Below are 21,419 nucleotides of genomic sequence, written 5' to 3'. Positions count from 1 at the left end.
TGCTGCGATGGGATCTGCAGCTAAAACTGGAAGTTACTACCTTGCGGCAAAGAGGGGATTTTCCTGTTCTTCTTAAACTCCCTTAAGAGGGCCAAACTATTTTTCTGTTAGCCTCGGGAAAAATGTGAACGGTAAATTATGTTTTCTGTGATCTGAAATGATAAGGCCTCCGCTCATTTTGTAATCTTCTTTTTAGAGTTTTTGATTTGCCCCCGAGGATGGCTGTTGGCTCTTAGCTGCCTTTTCCGTGAATCTCACCCCAGCGGTTCTATTACCATTTAAATCTCTCTCTTGATCACTGAACAAAGCCTGCAGTGGTGAAACTGCAGGGACCTGAAGTGAGAAGCACAAGAGAGTTTACCTGCTAGGCTGGTATCACCTTTGGGACAAGAGAGCTCACGGTTTTGAGGAGGTTCAAGAGCAATGTGAGGATGGAGATGTTAGGAGGGCAGAAACGTAAAAAATACTGTACCTTGGAGTGTTTTTGTCTCAGAATGTAGGGATATTAATCTAGTACCCAAAATTTCACCCAAAGTTACAATTTTACAATCAACATCAATTTTTGATATATAGGGGCAAGCTAGTCAATTCACATAGAAATAGACCAGCCCACAGAAAAACCTTCCATTTACCCCAAAACCACCTGATGACAGAATTTCTATAATCCCTAAGCCCTCCACGGGGTCCCCTCTAACGCTGTGAACAATGTTTTCTCATGTCTACGTGAGCCGAGTGAGTAGTGGTCATCCTTGTCTAGGAAGGTTTACAGCAGGCCGTGCTGCTGACTATGATGATGAGGCAGAGGAGCAGAAGGCTTCCAAAACTTAGTTATCTTAAAAGTTCGCAAAATTGAGGCATCTGGGATTTCTTCAAGACTCCAGTGACTCAACGTTGACTTTGTGGCACATCATTTTACGAACAAATTGCAAAGCACATTGTTATCTACTACTGTCTACTAATAAAAAGGCAGCAAAAATATGGCATATATTGCTCAACAGAAAAGTCACTTTAGCTGGACTTAAAATGAGCTCCCCAAAGTTGCTAGGGTGTAAGCAGAGTCTTAAAAAACCTTCTCCGATTCCTGAAATGAGGAGGCCTCTCAGATGACGGGCCGAATGTCTTCAAGACATACAGCAAAAGTCCAGTTGCCTTTGACTGTCTACTGTTAGGTGTTCCTCATTACTGAACCTGCTCAGAGACAAAGCTGTAGATCGTCCTGCTGTCATTGCTGTCTGCTGCAGCTGCCAGTGCTGCCCCTCCATGTCTGCTGCAGCTGCTGGAGGTGCTGAAAGGCTCTCTGGGTGATGTTAAGAGCTGGGTGGACCTTCCTTAGGTTGGGCTCTCCGATCAGAGACAGACCACAAAGCCCTAAGTAGGCATGGAGAGGGTCTGGTGGACAGGAAATGGTGAGAGATGGGATAAATGGGGAAGAAAGAACTAGGTCAGAGATGGTAACAAATATCACAACTGAAGCGCCTGCATAAGACGATGATGGTGTTTGTCACCTCACTCTCCATTACTGAATTAATAAAACAAGAACTCAGTTTCCCATTAAAAACACCACTGTGCAGAAACATTGTTTTCGTTGTACTGCTCCTTTAAGAAGATATAAATAATGCACATAGGGTTGCCCAATGACCCTTTTGATCCCCTGGGACTAGAATAAAAGCTGCGGAGGCCAGTAAATGGAGCAGTAATTGAATTATAATGAAGTGACAGACCACTGGACACAGACATCAGAATCAATCAAAGCACCATTAGCTGCATCAATCGGGAATCATTAAGACTCAAACGTGCACCGAAGACACATCTGGATTAGTTAAAGGTTTGAGGTGAGATATGATTAACAACAATGTTTTTTTATTTAGATTTATATCACAAATGGTAACATATTAAACAATAAACAAGGTAAGAGCCTGATATCATTCCACTGAAAGCTGCTAAATGCTAATATTGGCTTATCGCCCTGCAGCACTACAGGATATTGACCACTTATCTTATTAGAATACTACATCTGAACCCCTAGTCAGTCATTCCAATGGCCATATGATAAACATTAATGGCTAGTGTCCTCTTGTGGCCATTTAATCCGCTGTGCTAATAACTGTATTTTTTAGCCACTTGGAGGCAGCGGAAAACAATTGTGATCACAACATTGACATATCATCACCTTTTAAGTTGATGTGACGAACATGTTAGCAAGCAGTTGCTTATTTACAAATCCAGCAGTTAACGGGGCAACATGTCATCATTCATGTCATGTTTCTGGCTCCATGATAAAATGTGTCCTATATTCACTCTCTTTTAGCTCCGTTTTTGTTCTCTACCAACTCCTTTGGGTTCTTAAGCTGAGTTGCAGAGCAGGTAGTGCACAGAGAGATTTTAGAGCAGCCAAAAATGATGCTACGAGAGCAGTAATTGATTATGAGCCCAAACAGTAAAGTTGCAGGATGGACTGCTAAGAAATCAGCTGAAATGACCCATAAAGGATTTTTACAAGTGCACTGGCAACAAATAATTGTTAGGATATTTTGATCTGTGGGCCGTTACTATTCGGCCATTTTTACAGCCATGAAGTCAGAAAATGAGAAGCTGTGGATCCTTTTCTTTGGTTCATGAAAACAGATGCTTTTACGGAGACTCAGTTCAGTTTGGGCTGAAATCTTAATCACTGTGTCTCTACGTAATACCAACTGCTCCTGCCATGCTGATGACCTGATCTGGACCTTCTTAAAGGTCAACTGTGGACAGAATCAGGTTGTGTCAAATGCTCAATGTGCATTTGGCTGTATTCGGTCCAGATCTGCTTGATAAATACGAAGCACCCACGTTTGTTGTGTGTTATTGTGACCTTCTTATCGTCCCAGACCAGTTCCTGGACAATAGTAGCTGTGCATACTGTTCAAGTACGTGTAAGTCTAATGCTATCTGCACCCATACTGCATAAAAGTCCCTTTTATTTCCTTAAACTCCCTTTTGTTCAGTAATATTTAAGAGGCTTTGTCAATACAGCGTCTGCTTTGCCTCATTGTTTCTTGCAGCCCATCTTCCCTGCCTTGTTCCTGTAATGTGAGGAGTTCGATCTCCTGTGTCCTCGGGCTACCTATGAACAATCGCCTCATCAATTACACATTACAAGGGTGAACAGGAACAGGAACACAAAATTACACACACACACACACACACACACACACACCATTGAAGTTTACGGTTACAAGAGCTTTTCCATTGATGCCAACCACAACTCCACCCTGACCTTTCTGCACCTGTGGAGGGCAGGGTAGAAACTCTCTAGCCGAAAGTGAGAAAAAAGAAATTGAAACTGCTTGGCTCCACCATTTTTTTGTCCTTGAACTGAGAACTTCGATGCTGCTGAAAAATAACGAGCAACAATCCGTTGACCAGAAACCTGTACATAGTCTATTTGTGTTCTTTTTGTTTCCATCACAAGGACATTAAACATTCAACCCCACTCAACATCTCCTCTCCTGTGGCCTTTACAGCTGTATCAAGATACAACTTGGGATTTGGTTCACTCTTATTTGAAAGAAATCTCCCTGTAGATGTTGAAAAACAGCAGCACTGACACAAAATCCATATAAAACAACCATGACAGTATTCTGTATTTGGCTTTCCAGAAGCATCTTTTCATTTGCACTCAATCCGATAACGGAACACCTGCTGCAAGATGTTCCTGTAATAGCCTCCTCTGCAAGTCAAATCATTTACCTGGATGGCTGTCCGGCCACTTGGCGAACCCCCCCACCAACCGATCCTGTGTGGACAAGATGAAGCTCCTGTTCTTGTCAAAGTTCGTATACTGGAACACATCTAACAGCTGGGGCAGAGAGAGGGGGAAGCATGAGAGAGAAAAGAAGGGGGAGGAGGGAGAACTTTTACAATGACATCTGGGAGCAAACATCAAAACTAAACTTTTATTTCCACTGAAAATCAGAGTTGCTTATTATTTTCAACTGGTTCTACAGTTTAAAATACATTTTTATCGCAAAAGATGCTGAGCATGTTGTGTTTAGAGAGTGTGGTAATGCTCATAGCATTGTATTTCATTTCACAAAGGAGGGTAACTGCAATCAATGACCAAACACTTGATACTCTCTTTCTATACAGATACTAGTGGAGAAAACATGAAGCCTCAATGTTTGCCATACCACACTTTTTCCAAATACAAACATTTTGTTTGCGTGTGCCCATTCATCCCCCTGGCACAGTTTTGACCCAGAAATTCACAGTTTTCCTGCATTGTATTTGCCTATGTGCATGTACATGTGCCTGTGTGTGTGTGCCTGTGTGTGTGTGTGCCTGTGTGTGTGTGTGTGTGTGTGTGTGTGTTTTGTTGGTTTATTCATAGCTGTTTGCAGTTTCGCTCAGTTTTGTGTATCCTGTATGTTGATATGCTGTATGTACCTCTGGCATAGTTATGACCCACATGCTGAAAGGTTTGCTCACAGGTTTATTTGGGTTGTGTGTGTGTGTGTGTGTGTGTGTGTGTGTGTGTTTGTGTGTGTGGGGGGGATTAACCCAGTTGTTCAGAAGTACACACAGCGCTATTTTAAAATATGCCCCATGTTTTTTAGTTCATGCAAGTGCACTTTTAAAACTCCTCTCTTATCACTTTTCCCATGAGAAAATGGTGCGATGTACTCAAAATCAGAGGTAAAATACTTGACAGCACTAAACATGTTAATGCATGCAGGAGCATGTATGTGAACAAGACTGTACCTCTAGCGTAGCTCCCACCCAAAAGGAGTAGCATGTGTCTACAGGTTTGTTGGGGCGCCCATGGAAGCCGGTCTGCTGCCTCATGATACACCAGCGCCGGATCCTGTCCAGCTCCCGCTGACTGAGTGCTTCCTCCAGTCGGCCCATCAGACACAGAGACGCTATGGCGCAGTACGTCCAGCCACCTGGACACACAGACAGGCAGGTGCACGACACACATGCAGTGGATATGGACAATTCATTACACAAATGAATCCAATTCAATGGGATTACTGATTTCTGACTATTTAAAACTGGTTCACCCTGACATGTTTTGATGACAACTATATGATTACAAGGCACTGCAGTAAAAACAGAGGGCGTGTCTGCGTGTGGGCCCTTTTACTGCCAAATATTTGATAGCATGCTGCTACTCTCACTTTCCACCTTTTCTTGGAAGTTATCACAGCACAGAGCAACCTTATGTTTCATATGAATTCAAATAAATGCGACTTAGACAGGAAAATCTTTTCTATCTTTCTGCACAATAATTGAACACTTCTGAGGGCAATATAGATATGCATATTGTCTTTACAACTAGAGTCATAGAAACATGAATGTGATCCTGGACTGATGGCAGGCTGCTATCAGCACAGCCACAAGCAGCAGCTATCCATCACCCTCTACAACCCAACTGTCAACAGCTTTCATTATCAGCATGCCTTTAACTCATCCCCTAAACATTACCACCACCACTGCCTGCTTATCTGTGTTCGTGTGTGTTCATGGGAGTGAGGGACAGAAACAAAGACAAGGTGGGGTGGAGTGTGTGGGTCAGGGGTGTAAATCTGCCCACTTGCCTCCAATCAACCATGTCTAGCTCACTATCTGGTGGAGGCACAGGAGGGGAATAAATAGAGGGGATAAATATATGTCTGAATCAAACACGACTGTAAACCCAAAGCCATTTACTCTCACTGTAAGTTGGGGACAGTCATATGCTTCATGGATTAAAGCAAGTAATATTTGTGACCCTGAAAAGTTGTCCAGGAGGAATGTGTAAAAGGTAATGAATTGAATTATTAAATTTAAAAACTGCTCTATGCCTGAAATATGCAGGATTCCTTAGAACTTTAATCATTGAATGCTTTGTAAAACAAAAATAAAATAGACTAAAAGGCAGCTTACCTCTTTCTTTTTAACGTTTTCTAGGGCCATGGTATGTTATTAATAGGAAGCAACAAGTGGGACTTTTCAAATGCATTAAATAGAAAAAGGAAGCACAATGTCTTCAGATAACAAGATTACATAGCCCAAAGAAAAAAAAGTCGGAAATAAAGAGGAAGCAGTGAGACACTGAACAACCACACCGATACATACACATGGTGAAAGTTAATCAGTTCCTTAGCACAGAGTTTCTGTAATACCATGTTTCACACATTGACACCGTTTGTGCAGATAATTGTGTTTGTGCCACTATATAGTTCAGAGTCTCTGCACGTTTAAAGCACACAATGTGGGAGGTCTTGGTGGCGAACAAACACACACTTCAAGGGTGAACGGATAATGGGCATCTAGTGTACGTCTCTACTAATGTATAATCAGCGCTCACACACAATTGGCTGGTTTGCAGAAGAAAACTGAGTCTCAATGAAGCCTGTAATCACAGAAGTTGAAGTTGGAGCAAGGAGGGAAATTACCAAGATGAACTAAGATCTTCCCCTTCAAGCACATTTAATTTTACAGATTTGATTTGTGCATTCGCAGTCCATCACAAAGTTAACAGGAAATGCAACATTTACCTTGTCAAAAAGGTGACTGTGGATACGTTCCGAGCAGTGCTTTGAAATGTATGTGTGTGTATGTAGGAGGATGTCTTTTGTGCCAGAATAATAAGGTTTCATTTGAGCGGGGGAGGGATTAATGAGGACAATGTATCTACAGAGATTTTCATGGCTAATCCTTTAAACCAGTTACTCCCATCAGTCACTTTCATGCCCTCCACCACGACACCGCCAACGCACCCACAAACACTTTGATCCTTTACGAACCTTTTGACTTGAAAATCAAAATCACATTCATAAAAAAGAATCTCAATCTGGGCTGCCAAGTGTGTACATTCCTACTCTTCCTCTCTGACCATACCCCTGATGAGCATTCAGCTTTCAGACTTTGAGATTTCTGATATCTGTGACGAAGTGCACACCATTACAAAAGATGATGATACTCACCATGTGACTCTCGCCCAGCTCCCTGGCCGAACCCATTGTCGTATGACTGTGTAGAGAACAAAGAAAAAGCCATTCAATTACAAGCAATGTTTCATCTGGCAAGAAAGGCCAATGTGAGCACAGAAAGAGATTCATGTTAGAGGAGGCTGAACTGCATACATGTATTCCATGTATTTATTCATACTGAATATCTCTATAAGAAATATAAAAATACATTTAAGAGGCAGGATTTAAAACTGAATCGAAAGATGTCACGACGAACGTGCACTTAAATGCTCTTCAAGCTGTTGTAGAATACAGAACTGCTCAAAAACAGTCTTGAGGAGTCCATTTTGTTCTTACTGGTCAAGTCAGAACAGGATGTATCATCAACTGGCATGCTAACTTGTGGTGTTGGCAGTTAAATATTATATCATCTCAATTTAAGGCTACACTAAGAAGCAGACCAGCAGAGCTCTGGCTTCTGAGGAGCAGGATGGAGTAAGACTTTTTTATCTGCCATTGTTACCTGCCATTTTTCAATTGAATCCAAGTATTATTTGTTATCAAACAGCTACAATACAATCTTCTGTCTGGGCTTCACTCATACAATTCAATTCAATAGTTTTACTGTCATATGTGCAGATAGAAAGTTTCACCGCACAATGAATTTCTTGCTTTGCCCTTTTGCCTTCAATGCTTTAAAAAAAGCAGGTTGATAAATAGAGAAATAGAAAAAGAAAGGCGATAAATAAACAGTGGCTATACAACAAAAACTATATACATATGTGCAAAATTTTAGGTTTTCTGAAACATTAAGCATCTGTCTTCCATTTAGCAAAATTTTAAAAAAGTATCTTTTTTCAGGCAACAGAGCAGCTACAGAATGCTCTATGGGACTAATACAATACCGGGAATACACGTGAGGACTTGGTTATTTCTGTTTAAAAAAAGAAAAGGAATATGGTTTCATCAATCTCATTTCCCCTGCAACTGTTCAGGGCAATCTTATTGGAAAAAAAACTGCCTACCATAAGCAGTCGTTCCAACAAAAATACACAAATTCAACAACAGATGGCAGTCACTTAGGAAATCTAACAGGGTTGAGCTCTTGCCTGTGTGTGTGTCTGGCCTGATCAGACCATAACAATAGGGTTGGTAAATGGACACTTGGCGCCATCAAAATGCAAGTGAAACTTAAGTGTGGTTGGTAAACTTGTCTACTGTTCCAGGGCTTTTCCATACAAAACCACCCATCATCTGGTGGTTTCTCTACACACTTTTTTTCACCGACAACTAACTTGCATTGCCAAAGACGTTTTTGGGATCCCCCCACGAGCATGTGGCCAGTGGATAAATATACTTTTCAGACATGATTCACAGTTATCTGTTAACTAACTAAGAGAGTGCTCGCTCCCTCCCTCTTGTGTGTGTGTGTGTGTGAGAGAGAGAGAGAGAGAGAGGAAAAAGGAGTCAGACACACCCATCAACAATAAAGAAACTATGTAATGAGACACTCTTGTCTTAAATGTGAACCTTAAAACAAGATGCTGTAGGTTTGGAGATGAATGGGACCGGGATTACGAGCATGAAGACAATACCTCAGACGGGTCACTTTGATGTGGAGGAACAAACACTGAACAGGTTAAGTAAGTAAGGACTGAGTCAAACATCAGTCAACAATGTGACAAAAATATCACTTCAGTGCCACATCATAAACGTGGAACATCTTGTTTTCCTCCTGGTGGGGAGGAAAGCCCTCTGCTACAGCTTTAAGGCCACGATAAACTGCCACCCTCCCTTCTGTATTTATCATAAATGAAGTATTTCTGGGTACCTACTGAATAGGCCACCCACCTACTGAAGGTGGGTGGCCTATTCTCCCCATCCAGGGGAAGAGGCACTGCTTTGAATGGTGCAGAAACACAGGTTGTACCATCAGAGGGCAGTCCTGTTGGCCTGCAACTGTATTTATCAATTAATTCATTAGGGGGACAACAGAACTTTATATTCTCCCCAGCTTAATGCCCCATTCTGTATTCTTAACATCAACTCACCAAACTTCCTCTGATGTATTCAATAGCCTTTTGGATGTCCATGCCTGACCAGTCGTCCAGCATGTAACAGATACTGGCTGCACAGTAGATAAACCGGATATCATTTTCACTTCCCTCTGGCACTGCAAAGAAACTGAAAGCAAGAAAGGAAGGAGTTACACAAACAGTTGAAAATTAGCAGAACCACTAAATTCAGAATTTGTAGCATTTACATCATATCATGTCAAATTCAATAACAAGAGCCTGGCAGATGAAATTAAGAATGTAATCTCAGTTATATTTATGTCTGACAACAGTGTTATCTACCAGACATGATATACACAATGTATGCGTGTGTCTGTCTGTGTGTGTGTGAGTGTACACAGACCTGCCGTCCTCCAGCTGCAGCGCTCTGAGACCAGCCAGGCAGGCGTGTTTGTTAACCCGGCTCAGGTCGTCTCCCAGAATTAGCAGCGAGCACAGCCCAGTGTAGGTCATGGCTACATGGCCACTGTCATATGGATGGAGCACACCTGGACCCTGGAGAAAATATTAAAATTAGATGTTATTCATAAAGCTGAAGAGGAAAGATAAAAAAAAAAAAAAACAGGAGAGCTATTAGTGAAGAGAGTTGTCAAAATGAACATCTGTAGAAGAAAAGCAGGTTAAAAACAATAAGAGAACCAGTCAGATCGAGTATTCAGCTTCCTACTGACCGCTAAAACAGGCCTCTTCAAGGCAATGACTCAGGTTGGCAAAGCTGTTACATCTGTAACTATGACTTCATGAGGATAGAGAAGTAATGTGAAAAATACATCTAATACACTAACTGGAAATGTTACAGCTGCTGGAATGATGCTAATTAAACTGGAAATTGTTCAGACCCCCTGATGTGAGAGAGCGGATTGGTAGAATGAATAGAACGGCTTAAATCTAAATATTTTGAGAAAGATTAAGGAAAAATAGAGGAAATACGAGATCATAGCTGTGAATATGCCGTCCTAGAATATATCGTTAGACTGATGCAGGACAAAGTATTTGGTCAAACTTTTGACCAGGTCTGAGAAGAGTGTGGGGTGTGGGGGGGGGGTGTGGGGTGGTACCTTTGTGCTGTAAGGAATTCCGATATGTGACGATCCTCGAAACCCACAACGACTTAGGTTAGATTCTGGAGGAGAATGAAAGAAGTGGTTGAACATGTCAGAAACAGGCAGCATTGTAGAAAAAACTGGAACAAGGAAGCACCACTCTGTCAAAGTAGGTCTAATTTTATGAAGTGACCTTCAGCAAGGTGCAGCATAGATACTCTGAAAAGGTCTACTGCTGCCATCTACTGGCCATGATAGAAACATTAGTCACAGCAGAACCCAACAAACAGAATATCATCACACTGCAAAAAACACAGAGTGAGAGGCAATTTCAACATATGACAACCAAATTACACTAAGAACAATGTTTTTTTACACACTTTACTCATTATATCACCATGAGTGAACAGCTTATAATACACTGATCTGGTTAGGGGGCTTACTTATTCTTGAATATGTGCTTTTCAAATTTATATTCAGTCCACCAGAAAATGTCTACAGTATTCATGTATTAATTATTCATACTAATGTTGTAAACAAAACTGTCTCCTAGCCAATTTTTGTTCTAAAAATGGTGGCTACAACATCAGGGTCACACGTTTTCTGACACCGATACAGAGACATTTTACACAGAGATATACAAATTAAGTCATTCAATTCAACACACCTGCACTAAAGTGGACGGCAGCAACACATCCATTAAAAACTGTTAAAAGTCTCAACAGAAAATAGATTTCCATACTGATGACACATTAGTAAATTTCAAGTGCCTCCCAAGCTGCGTTTTCACATCTGATGACAAGGAACCAGCCAGACACCAAACATATGGCAGCAAAATAAATGAGAGCAATCAAGCTCGTCCATCCCAACATGATTTCTGTTGATGTCTTGAATAATTAACTAACTGGGCATCTAAACAGATGGCACAGAGTGGCTTGTTTGAGACAGAAAAAAACAAGTCATTAAATATTTAGTGTCGCTTATGAACAGAGGTACATTTGGAACAGGTTAGGTGAGGAGGACACCTGGAGGCCAGCATCCGTTTCAAAATCCCAAAAATATTTCACAGACTTTGAAGTTGGACGACTTGGACGCCTGTCAAACTTGACGAGACTTTCCTGAAATGTGTGAAAATTTCATATTGGCAGTTACCCAAACTTAGCATAGACCCTTACACACACACACACACACACACACACACACACACACACACACACACACACACACACACACACACACACACACACACACACACACACACACACACACACACACACACACACACACACACACACACCAACCATAAGTGTTTCAGCTCTTGCCAATTCCACACGTAACTCCTTAAAGTTATGAGATGTGACCATTAACATACCACCTTGACTCCCTGCCCTGGATATTGGAAACTGCACCAAGTTTCCTAAATGCAGTAACTGCACCTTTTCTACACCAATCTCTGCACCACTAGTCTGGATTCCTTACAGTATTTACTCATAGACTGCTTCTGTCTTCTGCCTTTCACAGAGGCTGACACAATCCTGGGACTTCCTGTCAAAAACACTGATTATTTGGTTTCTGATCTGATCTGAACGTACACAGGCGATGCCAACTTCATTTGTTCAGTAAAGTAATAATTTCCTTCTTACTTTCTGTTACTGATTTACTACAACACCTGTTTTGTGTAGCCCTGTGCGTCTGAGGTGACTACACTTCATTCGTCTTCCTCATGATGTGTTGCTCAGGTGTGAAAAAGTGAGAAGATATGAGACTTACGGTCCTCTGTGGGCAGAACCTGGAGCGAGTAGATCCACTCAATCATGATGTTCCTATCAATCACATCCAGAGCATCCAGCACATCGAGACCAGACAGGGCAAAAAATATGATAGTTAACCTGAAAGGAAGGCAGAAGTCTTATTAATTTTTAATCATTTAATATTGATGGACAGAAGCAACCACATGTGTAAGATAATAGGACAAATGCATGGTGAGAGCTTTGCAACAAATCAGAGAAAGTGTAAACTGGAGCAGTGCGCAGTCATATTGGATACTGAATGATAAGACCACGTCAAAACAATGTTTTAGAGAGATTTGTTAAGTTTACAAACAGAGAACCTGTCAGGCTGCACAGAACCTTTTATTTGAAGCTTTATTCCTATGATAATATGACCTACTGTCGTTCACAGATAGGTTTTACTGAACGTCGTGGCCCGCTGTACAGTTAGTTTCCTGTTTAACTGCAGCCGGTCTGTCATAGCTTCACTGCCCTAGCTGATGTTAGCAAGCACGCTAAGCTAAGTAGCATTAGCTTCCATTCAAAACGGTTGACCCACAGCTAGCTCGGATGCTAGTCATGTTCTTTAACAAAACAGAAAACCTGCAGCAACATATTTCACTTCGGTGAACGTACCTGGTTGTTTCAAGCGAGGCGTATCTCTCAGGTAACACCTGCAGTGTTCTCTGAAAGAATCGTACATGTCGATCCCTTAAAAAGTCTATTTGCTCAAATTCTTCAAACTGGTTCTCCTCTTCCGCCATCTTTGCATCCGCACCTATAAGGAACCTTTTCCGGTACGTTAGTTTTTCAAAATAAAAGCTCTCATTACGGAGCAGTGCACATTACAAAGATTGTCTTTTTGGATATTACTTTTAGGAAATTTCTTGATACTGAACAATAGCAGCCAGTCCACCATTTAAAAGAGCAAACATTGACCACAATACACACACAAAGTTAATTCATTAACTGAATTCATAGATTGTACAAAAACAGAAGCACAAAATAGATTCAAATAAAGGCACAATCTGGTGTTGAGGTCCCATTGCATATATTTTAATTTAATCTCAGGAAAAACGGGAAACATTCTGAATGCATTTCAGGATTGCTCTGTTGGCTTCCATTGTTGCCCATCATAAGCCTTGTCTCCAAGTGGGAACAGCTCTGCAACAAAACAATAGAAGAGTTCAGAGATTCGGTAAACAATCACCTATTATTACTCAAAATATTACTTAATGGAGTTACATGGAAGTTTCATTTTGTGTTGATTTTGGCAGTGCCTTTGGACTAAAGTGGAAGAGTTTCCCCAGAAGGAAGACTGCATTTGGCACCTCAGAAACCTTATAGAAATAGAAATACACACAGGAATATGAAGCTTGGGGTTTGGGTTAAGAGTAGCGGACCTTGAGATGATCACTACCAACAGCATCTCCTGACCATCAGGCTAGACTTGCCAGACTAAGCGCCACAGCAGTAACCAGTCAAAAACTCCTCATGGTAGATTTAACAGAAACCTGACCTAGTGACTGTAAAAAAGTAGGGTCAATCAGACCTGTGAAACATCTGTAGCACAGGTCCTCCTCCTGAGGGTCCAATGTGTTTCACGCGCTCCGCCCATCCCTTAGTGGGACGGATGAGCCTGGAAGGGTCTCTGTGCACTTGACCATCCACCTGAGTGAGGAACAAATAAACATCAACCTTTTCCTGAACCCACAACTGTGTTTATTTAAAGAGTTTCAGATTTAGTGATTAAAACATTTTCCTTTTTACTAATAATTATGAGAGATTCTGTGATATATGTGTGACTTGTTACTGCACAACCCTCACCTTTTCCTTCAACTTAGCATTTCTCTTTTGTCTTTCCTCTTCCTCTTTTTCCCTCCGCCGTTTCTCCTGAAGCTTTGCCTCCACTTTGTGAAGATCCTGCAAAAAGGTAGAGACAAGCTTTGTACTCTCCATTGATCTGCTAACATTAGCCTTTGTTATTACTCTAACATTTGAACTACAGCACCCATGTAGACTTGCTGTTTAACATCTGCAATCTAGCGACAAAGCCTGGCCTTTGTAAGCGGTAACACCAGGCACTCTGAGTTAAAACACAAGGTTGTTGTGTTTTTCTGTGACTTCGTACCCTTTCACAAAAGCGTTTGATGCCTTTTGCTGCCTCCTTTCTCCTCTCATCCATTTCCCTCTGCTTCTCCTCTCTCCTCCTCCTCTCCTGTTCCTCCTCCTCCTCTCTCCTCAGTCGTAGCTGCTCCTCAATGCCCAGCTTCACTTCCAGATGGCGGCGGCGCTCTTCCTGATTGGTGAAGGTAAATATTACCCCAACCATACACCTGTTGGCTTTGTCTTTTTCTCTAAGTGTGTATTGACTGTCATGCTAAATAAACAAACACACTGATGAGATACATACCACTACAGAGGCACTATCCGATGATAAATAACACAACAATAGTAAAATGACGTGTGACACATACAGGCTAGCGTCATTATAGTTTTGAGTTTTTCAATTAGTTTTTATTGGTTTTCCAAGTACGCACTGTTATTTTAATCTTTTTTCGTTTTTTCTTAAGTCTTGTTTTTGTTTTATTTCAGTTAACTAAAATATTTTTCCACACCTAATTTTAGTTTTGGTCTACAATAACTATAATAACTTTGATACACACACGCAGAAGCACCTTTTGCTGTTTCCCCTTTCGTATCTTCTCAGCCAGTCTCTGTTTCTCTTCGTGCTCTTTGTTGATTCTCTTCTTTGCTCTCCACACCTCCAGTTGCCATGCCGCCATCATCCTCTCCTCCTCAGTACTAAAACAAACATGACACCACAGGGACAATAACAAAGATTATGAGCAAATAAAGTCCCCAACCTTTACTTAGAATAGATCTGGTGGGATCTTTTGACTCTGCGGCGCATTTCACTGCTGTAGTCATGGAATCAATTTATGCTCCAGCTCGTGTTTCTGTTTCTTACTCTATTATGTTCCATTTCTGACTCACCTTGCCTGATTCTTGGCCTCCTCCCTCCTTTCTGCCTCCTGTGCCTCCTGTGCCTCCTCCTGTATCCTGGTCTGGCGTTCTTGGTGCTTGTTGGATTTCCACCGCTGGATAGCCTAGGCATGTTATACAGCCAAAAAGTAAACCACAAAAAATGTAGAAGACAAAACCCAAGCTTTTGAAAATGCTCTTTCTGAGCTCCTGGCAATGTCACATTTATAGAGAATAAAGATGATTACAACTGAGGTTAATGGAAGTTTACAAGCACTGCAGGCTTACTATTGGAAACTAGTCAATTTATAGTGAAGGTTGGACTATATGATACATAAAACCCTTGGGTTAAGATGACTGCGCCTCTTTAACTGTGTTTTGCTGTCTGAAATTGTCATTTTTTAACTGTTCAAATGAAGAACAAAATGTGCTCTCCACCCACAATAGTATTGTTATCTGCACTGCTCACAGCCAAGGTATAATAAGCTTGAGAAGATTAGTGAACAATTTATAGTTATTAGTCCTCTTCCTCTCTGACTCAAGGTGGGCTAGTAAATAAAAATAAGATATTATTCATCCTGACGGAAATCATTGCACTTGCTGGAGAATTTAGTTTTTAAAGGTCCCATATTATGCAAAATGCCCTTTTAATGTCTTTTCAGCATGAATAAGTGTCCCTGGTGTGCTTAACAACCACCAAACTGAGTGAAGATTGTCCTCTCTCTTTTTCTCATGCTCCATCTTTCAGTAAATGTGTTTGAAAACACAGTTTAGATTTTGCCCCCATTAATGATGTGATATGGGGATCTGATGAACAGATCAGCCCCTCAGCAGGCTGACTGCCCCCACCCACTGGAATGAGTCCACTTCGCTGTTGGTATGGTTTTTTCCTCACTAACTCCAGCTCCCAGCAACACAAAGATGTTGGAGGTGAGAGCAAACCAGGAAAATTGTTGTGTTCTTCTAAACCAGAGAGCATGGAAAGAGGCATTAAACCATGAAAATGTGTTCTAATAGGACCTCCAAATACAAGTATGAGCTTGAAAAAGAGCAAAATGCAGGACCTTTAAATGAAAATCTGCAGAATATCAGCCCTCCACACTAAAATACCTAACCAGAGAGCTTAAGGTACACAGAACAAATTAGTTCTGACAACTGAATTTTGAATATCTTAAAATTAAGTCGAATGTCATAATATAAAGGATTAAAATCTGATCTTTTAATTCTGGCAACTAAACATGGCACAATCTGGATTCATACACAGTCAGTGACCTTGTGATGTTAAGAAGATTTAGTGTAGCGAGGGATGTGGCGTGTTAGCGTGATGCTCACGGCCTCATAAGGACTGCTGTGTTTTCCATGTACCTGTGTAAAAGAGATTTGCTTGACTAATGAGCTCATACAGGTTTTGACACAGTTCTCTACCTCTCTCTTTCTGTTCTGTAGGTTGATCAGTTCCTGATACCAGTCCTCATGTTGCTCTATCTCTTCCAGTTTTTTAGCCGGCAGGTACAGTTTGGCCTCTTTCCTGTAGGCTGGCTTTCCACTGTGCTTTGTCCACGCCTGTAAGTCAATCAGGTTACAGTAAGTCCGACAGAAATCAATGGTTTGGCATCTGCTGAAGCTGTCTGAAGCTAAACACTAAACATGGTTACTTTAAGAAGAGGTGCTCAGTGTGCAATGATCTGCAAGTGGAAGGTGGCAAAAGAAACACAAATTTCCAGTACAAAGCAAGTTATAGAGACAAAAAGACAATAGCGTCTTACTTTAAGGAAGGCTTGGTGGTCATATTGGTCCCAGCCGCCATAAGGGCCTCCTGTCTTCTGCAGGAAAGCCTCGACTGCTCTGACCTCTGCAGGGAGGTTTCTGTCCACGGGTTTGGTCTTCTGGAAAAGATCATGTTATGAGTGGAGTGACTCCTTAGGCCATGTAACAAAAATTACAAACACTATGTCATGATTTCAGAAACAATCTTATGTACAGAAACACATTTTGGGCAACAGAGAAATTACAGAAAGGAGGAAGATGAAGAGAAGCAGACCTTAACAGTGGAGGCTGTCGGTAGTTTGGGGTCTGATTGGGGTCTGACAGCGAGGCTCCAGTTTTCGATCTTCTTCTCGTAAGCAGTGATTTCCTGTCTGCATGTCCTCTCCTCCTTCAGAAGTTCCTCAAAGCTGAAAGGAGCAGAGAAACACATAGGGCGACAGTTCACAACATTTTCATTTCAGTACATGTATTGATTCCCTGCGTGGAGCAGAGACTGATCAGTAGATTATGTTTTTGTTTATAATCACCTGTTACTTGCCTCCACACTTGGCTGTACATATATAATCTGAATCTGAATTGAACTCTTAGTTTTGTCTAAACGCAGTGTCCTGGGGTGTTTTTATGTCTTTACGTACTTTATTTACTGGACTAAATAGGAAATGGATTGCATTACATTAAATGTGTGTCTCTAAGATTCTTAATAGTGTCTCCATGTATGAAATTAACTCAACATGTTAACTTCTGATTTAAAGGGTGCATGTTTTCAGTAGTTATTGTGTTGAAGTGCATTCTATTTTATGGGGATTTCTGTGTTTCTGATTACTAAGTCCAAAGTTGTTTAGTGTATCATGTTACCATGACTGCTGCTCCTCCTTTAGGGTGTTAATTGAGATTTCCACCTCCGACATTATTTCCTCCAGTCTTTTAATCACTGAAAACCGAAGTAGAAAAGTGGAAAAATATTATTAATCTGGCCTAAAGCAATGTCATTTTTGGTGTACCCCTCTGACTGTGAATGAAGTGCTTTACAATAGCATGTTTTTGGCATAAATGTTGATACAAATGATGATGAATGTCCAGAATGTCTCACAACATGGCTAATGTGAAGGATAGTATAAAAGGGAATGATTGTTTATCAGGTACTATGAACAAACACCTCTACATACAAAACTTACACTCTGGAGTTGGCTTCACATCTGTTAGCTGTCTCTGAAATTTTCTCACACCATTATGAATCTTCACCAGCTGCTTTTGAAGATTCATCTCTAAATAAAAAAAGATGTGAAGAACATTTTGAACAGAAATTTTTATGGAGGCGGTAAAGTGTTGAGGGAGGACGGTTCCTTCAGTATTGGTTTAACGTTAAGATGAGAGCAGGCCCTCACGGGCGTAAGGAACTGAGTCCTCACAGTGGAGTATTTTATATCTCGTGGTAATAATACTGTCTTAAAGGCCCAGTCTACCTGTCACATAGAATGCCTACATAAATTGTTAAGATACTGTAAAGCAAAGAAAGACCCACTCTCTGCATTTCTTTCTTCTTCCAGCACTTTCTCGCACTCTTCCAGTTCTCCAGACACATCTGTCCAGCCACTCTTTCTACACTGAACACTCAGCGTCCTCTCTTTCGCCAACTTTTCAATCCTAAAGAAAGAGAAGAAAAGTTAAATCGGTGTATTACATCAATGACCAGTGAAGACACACTTGACTCTCCACAAAGTATAAGAACTGAATTGATGTGCCACAGTGATTTTGTCATTTTTGTACATTTTAATAATTTAATACTTTATTTTGAGGCTGTAGGTTGTGGTAATGTTGGATTCCATTTATTACAGAGTGTTCCTCTCTTTTTGTTCGGCCATTATATCTCTAAAGATAAAGTTAAGTGTTTGAAAATTTTGAATTAAACATGAAATGACCATGAGCAGCATCACTTACTGCCTCCTGTTCTTCTCGGCTTCCCTGAGAAACTCTGCAGCTTTCTGTCTGACCAGCCTGTGATCCACATTGTCACTGCTGACCAGGGACGATGTGCAGGGCCGATGGACACTGCAGTCTACCTCTCCCTGTTACAAGTTCATTTAATGGAAGCAGAACACAAAAACTGATCATAGTTCAATATATAACAGCAATTACTGCTATAAACACAATCCATTTTTGATTTTGAACGTCCTCAACGTCTTGTCCGATAATAGACAGTCAAACCGTCGTCAATCTATAACCGCAGCAGCACGGGTAACCAAGTAGCACAAAAGGCATTCATTGTCGGACAGCAATTAACCACCAGTTAGTTCTCTCACAAAATACCAGCAAAACACTGTTTAATGGCGAGAGGACGTCTGATTACTGTATGTCAGTGGCTATCATAACTAAAACAGTAATATAAAGTTAGCGAGCACTTTTCTCTCCCTTATAACTTAGCTAACAGTAGCTAGCACTGATTAACGAACGCTCGCTCGGTCGTCTTCCAACATTACTCCATATCTCCTGGTTTCCCTGAAACGTTTCAACATTTCACATAATTAAAAAGTTGTCTACTGACTACAGTCTGTTCATTTTAGAGCAAAAGTAGTCAAACAGCTCCGTGATAGCTACCGAGCAATGTTTGTCCGCGCACAGTGTGGTTGCTAGGGTGGCCATGTTTGGTTGAATCCGTAAACACAACCAAACTTTATTTAAAGAGTCAAAAGCGTGCCTGGCAAGTTCTCCTGTAGTTAGTGGTTCTCACCAGCAGAGGACGCTGCTCATCATGAATCGATGGTATGTCTTCATGAGCCTGAGAAACTGGACCAGACTGGAGCATATGAGCTGGTGCCGCGCAGGCTCCTATCAGGGCCTGGTGGTGATCTGGCTGCATGATGGGAGCCCAACCTCATGTAGCCAGGAGACTGTCACCATGACAACACGCTTACATTTCCACCATCCTTCCTTGACCATGTGATGGTTTTATTGCTTAACCTTGACCCCATTGCTTTTAGTGAGTTTCCTTGTTGTTCCATTAGATAATCAGACTGAATGAATCTAAAAAAAATACTTGAATCAGCCTATGAAATACCCACCCTGTGTCAGTTTTTAAGTGTTCAATGTGAAACCCCGCCAGACTGCAAGGCAGTTCCCCTTGAAAGTGACATTTAATATACTTTCTGTGGCCCTGCTCCTGAGGTACAGAAATATCTGACTGTGCCCTGCTACAACTAGATGTTTAGAGTTCCCCATGCATCTCACTCTCTCAAATAACTGCTTATCTACCGAGGCCTTGGTTATTTCTGTAACAGCCTTTTTATGATGGCCAACAGCTATAATTATTATGAGAGCTGGCCAAGTGACAATCAGAGAGAAAGGAGGAGAGAGAACGACAGAGTGAGAGGGAGCATAAATAGAAACCTGAATCCATTATTGAGTGCAGATATTGGGGATGGTCTCTCCCAAGGGTGCAGAGGCAGAGTTGTCATCGCAACATAAATAGCAACCGCTCTCCTTAATGAAGAGTGTTACAATTTCCTGTCTTCATCCTCAGCAGTGGGACTCACTTGATTTGCTAAATGAGACAATCAGATGGAGCTTGTACTGGTTGGCATAGCAAATCAGACAAAACATGGTGGTGTAAACTAGGGGGTTTCCAGTCAGGGTATATTTGGGTAGAAAAATGTAAATGTCAAAGAGTTGTTAAGTGTAGGGCAGCTCTGAAACAGGCAACAACCCAACTCTTTTCTTGATAACATCTTGTGAGAAAGAGTGTCAAATAGAAACAAATTAGCTTAGCAAAAAAAATAAATTCCATCCACTCCACTAATGCCACTGAGATTGTTCAGTTAAGTTAAGTTAACAGGTGGTTGTATATCTCACAACCATGCGGTGGAAGAACTATTTAGCTCTTTTACTCTTTTACAATAACAGTATTACCTAAGTGTAGAAATACTCCATTACAAGTAAAGGTCATGCATTTAGTATTTGCATCAAAGTATAATTAAAGTACCAAAAGTAAAGATACTTGTTATTATATCATATATTATATTACTTAATGTTGCAGCTGATGTAGTAGGAGCTAATTTAGCTACTTTTAGTACTACTCTGTAGCTTAATCTATAATAATTTGTGATTTTACTTTGTAGTGATAATCAGAGTCTGCAAAGAAGCTGTCAAATAAATGTTGTGTATTTGAAGTGCAAAGTGGAAATACTCAAGTAAAGTGTCTTAAAACTGTACTACAAAACTTGAGTGAGTGTATTTTCCACCACTGCACAAATCTAAAATTTAGGTCACATGATGACAAATGAACGAACTCTGTCCCTGAGGAAGAACTCAAAATACGGTATGAAGCTCTGGGAAGAACCGGGGGAGGAAAAGTCTTGACTTTTACGTTCATGAAGTACCAGCCTTCACGTTCGTATTAAAACTGGAGTTGAAACAATGTATTCTCGAACTGAGAAGGCAAATGAAGAATAGCCGATACAGGCGAGAGGGAAAGTTTGAAAGAAAGATCTTTGGCCTCTTCTTAGGAGCTAACAGGCTATTTGGAAATGTTATGAGACGTGATCCCTGTAAACTGAGAGGTCAGTTTGCATTCATGGACGGAGGAACTCATGAGCTTCCCTCCTGCCAGTTCTTTGAATTAGACATGCTTATTTATGACATCTATCACTGTGTTGTATGTGTGTGTGTGTGTGTGTGTGTGTGTGTGTGTGTGTGTGTGTGTGTTTCCAGTGAGGTGTGTCTGTACTCTTGCACCCCAGATGAGTGTGTTTACGTGTGCAAACCTTCTGTACTGGTGGATGTCAGCCTGTTAGCAAGCGGGGGTGTTTTCAGTCAGCATGCCTGTTTTTATAAGGGTTAACTATGTGGACA

General features: G+C 41.1%; 2 protein-coding genes across 2 annotated transcripts; both read right to left on the bottom strand.

Moving 5' to 3' along the window:
• Positions 1-735: 735 nt before the first annotated feature.
• Positions 736-12,586, bottom strand: pggt1b (protein geranylgeranyltransferase type I, beta subunit). The gene is made up of 9 exons (XM_070833826.1): positions 12,459-12,586; positions 11,824-11,942; positions 10,069-10,133; positions 9,354-9,505; positions 8,987-9,119; positions 6,951-6,996; positions 4,741-4,925; positions 3,730-3,838; positions 736-1,389 (listed from the first exon to the last, which is right to left on the bottom strand). The coding sequence occupies exons 1-9, from the start codon at positions 12,584-12,586 to the stop codon at positions 1,223-1,225; spliced, it is 1,104 nt and encodes a 367-aa protein (XP_070689927.1). The 3' UTR covers positions 736-1,222.
• Positions 12,587-12,856: 270 nt separating this feature from the next.
• LOC139203916 (coiled-coil domain-containing protein 112) lies at positions 12,857-19,214 on the bottom strand. The gene is made up of 14 exons (XM_070833825.1): positions 19,170-19,214; positions 18,513-18,640; positions 18,097-18,218; positions 17,750-17,839; positions 17,430-17,505; positions 16,849-16,981; positions 16,574-16,693; positions 16,233-16,370; positions 14,820-14,932; positions 14,501-14,627; positions 13,954-14,121; positions 13,650-13,745; positions 13,375-13,493; positions 12,857-12,986 (listed from the first exon to the last, which is right to left on the bottom strand). The coding sequence occupies exons 1-14, from the start codon at positions 19,212-19,214 to the stop codon at positions 12,956-12,958; spliced, it is 1,506 nt and encodes a 501-aa protein (XP_070689926.1). The 3' UTR covers positions 12,857-12,955.
• Between the last annotated feature and the right edge of the window lie 2,205 nt (positions 19,215-21,419).

The sequence above is a fragment of the Pempheris klunzingeri genome, chromosome 7 (assembly GCF_042242105.1).
Source record: "Pempheris klunzingeri isolate RE-2024b chromosome 7, fPemKlu1.hap1, whole genome shotgun sequence".
Taxonomy (NCBI): Eukaryota; Metazoa; Chordata; class Actinopteri; order Acropomatiformes; family Pempheridae; genus Pempheris; species Pempheris klunzingeri.
Note: the sequence above shows the minus strand (reverse complement) of the source record. Positions and strands in the feature narration are given on the sequence as shown.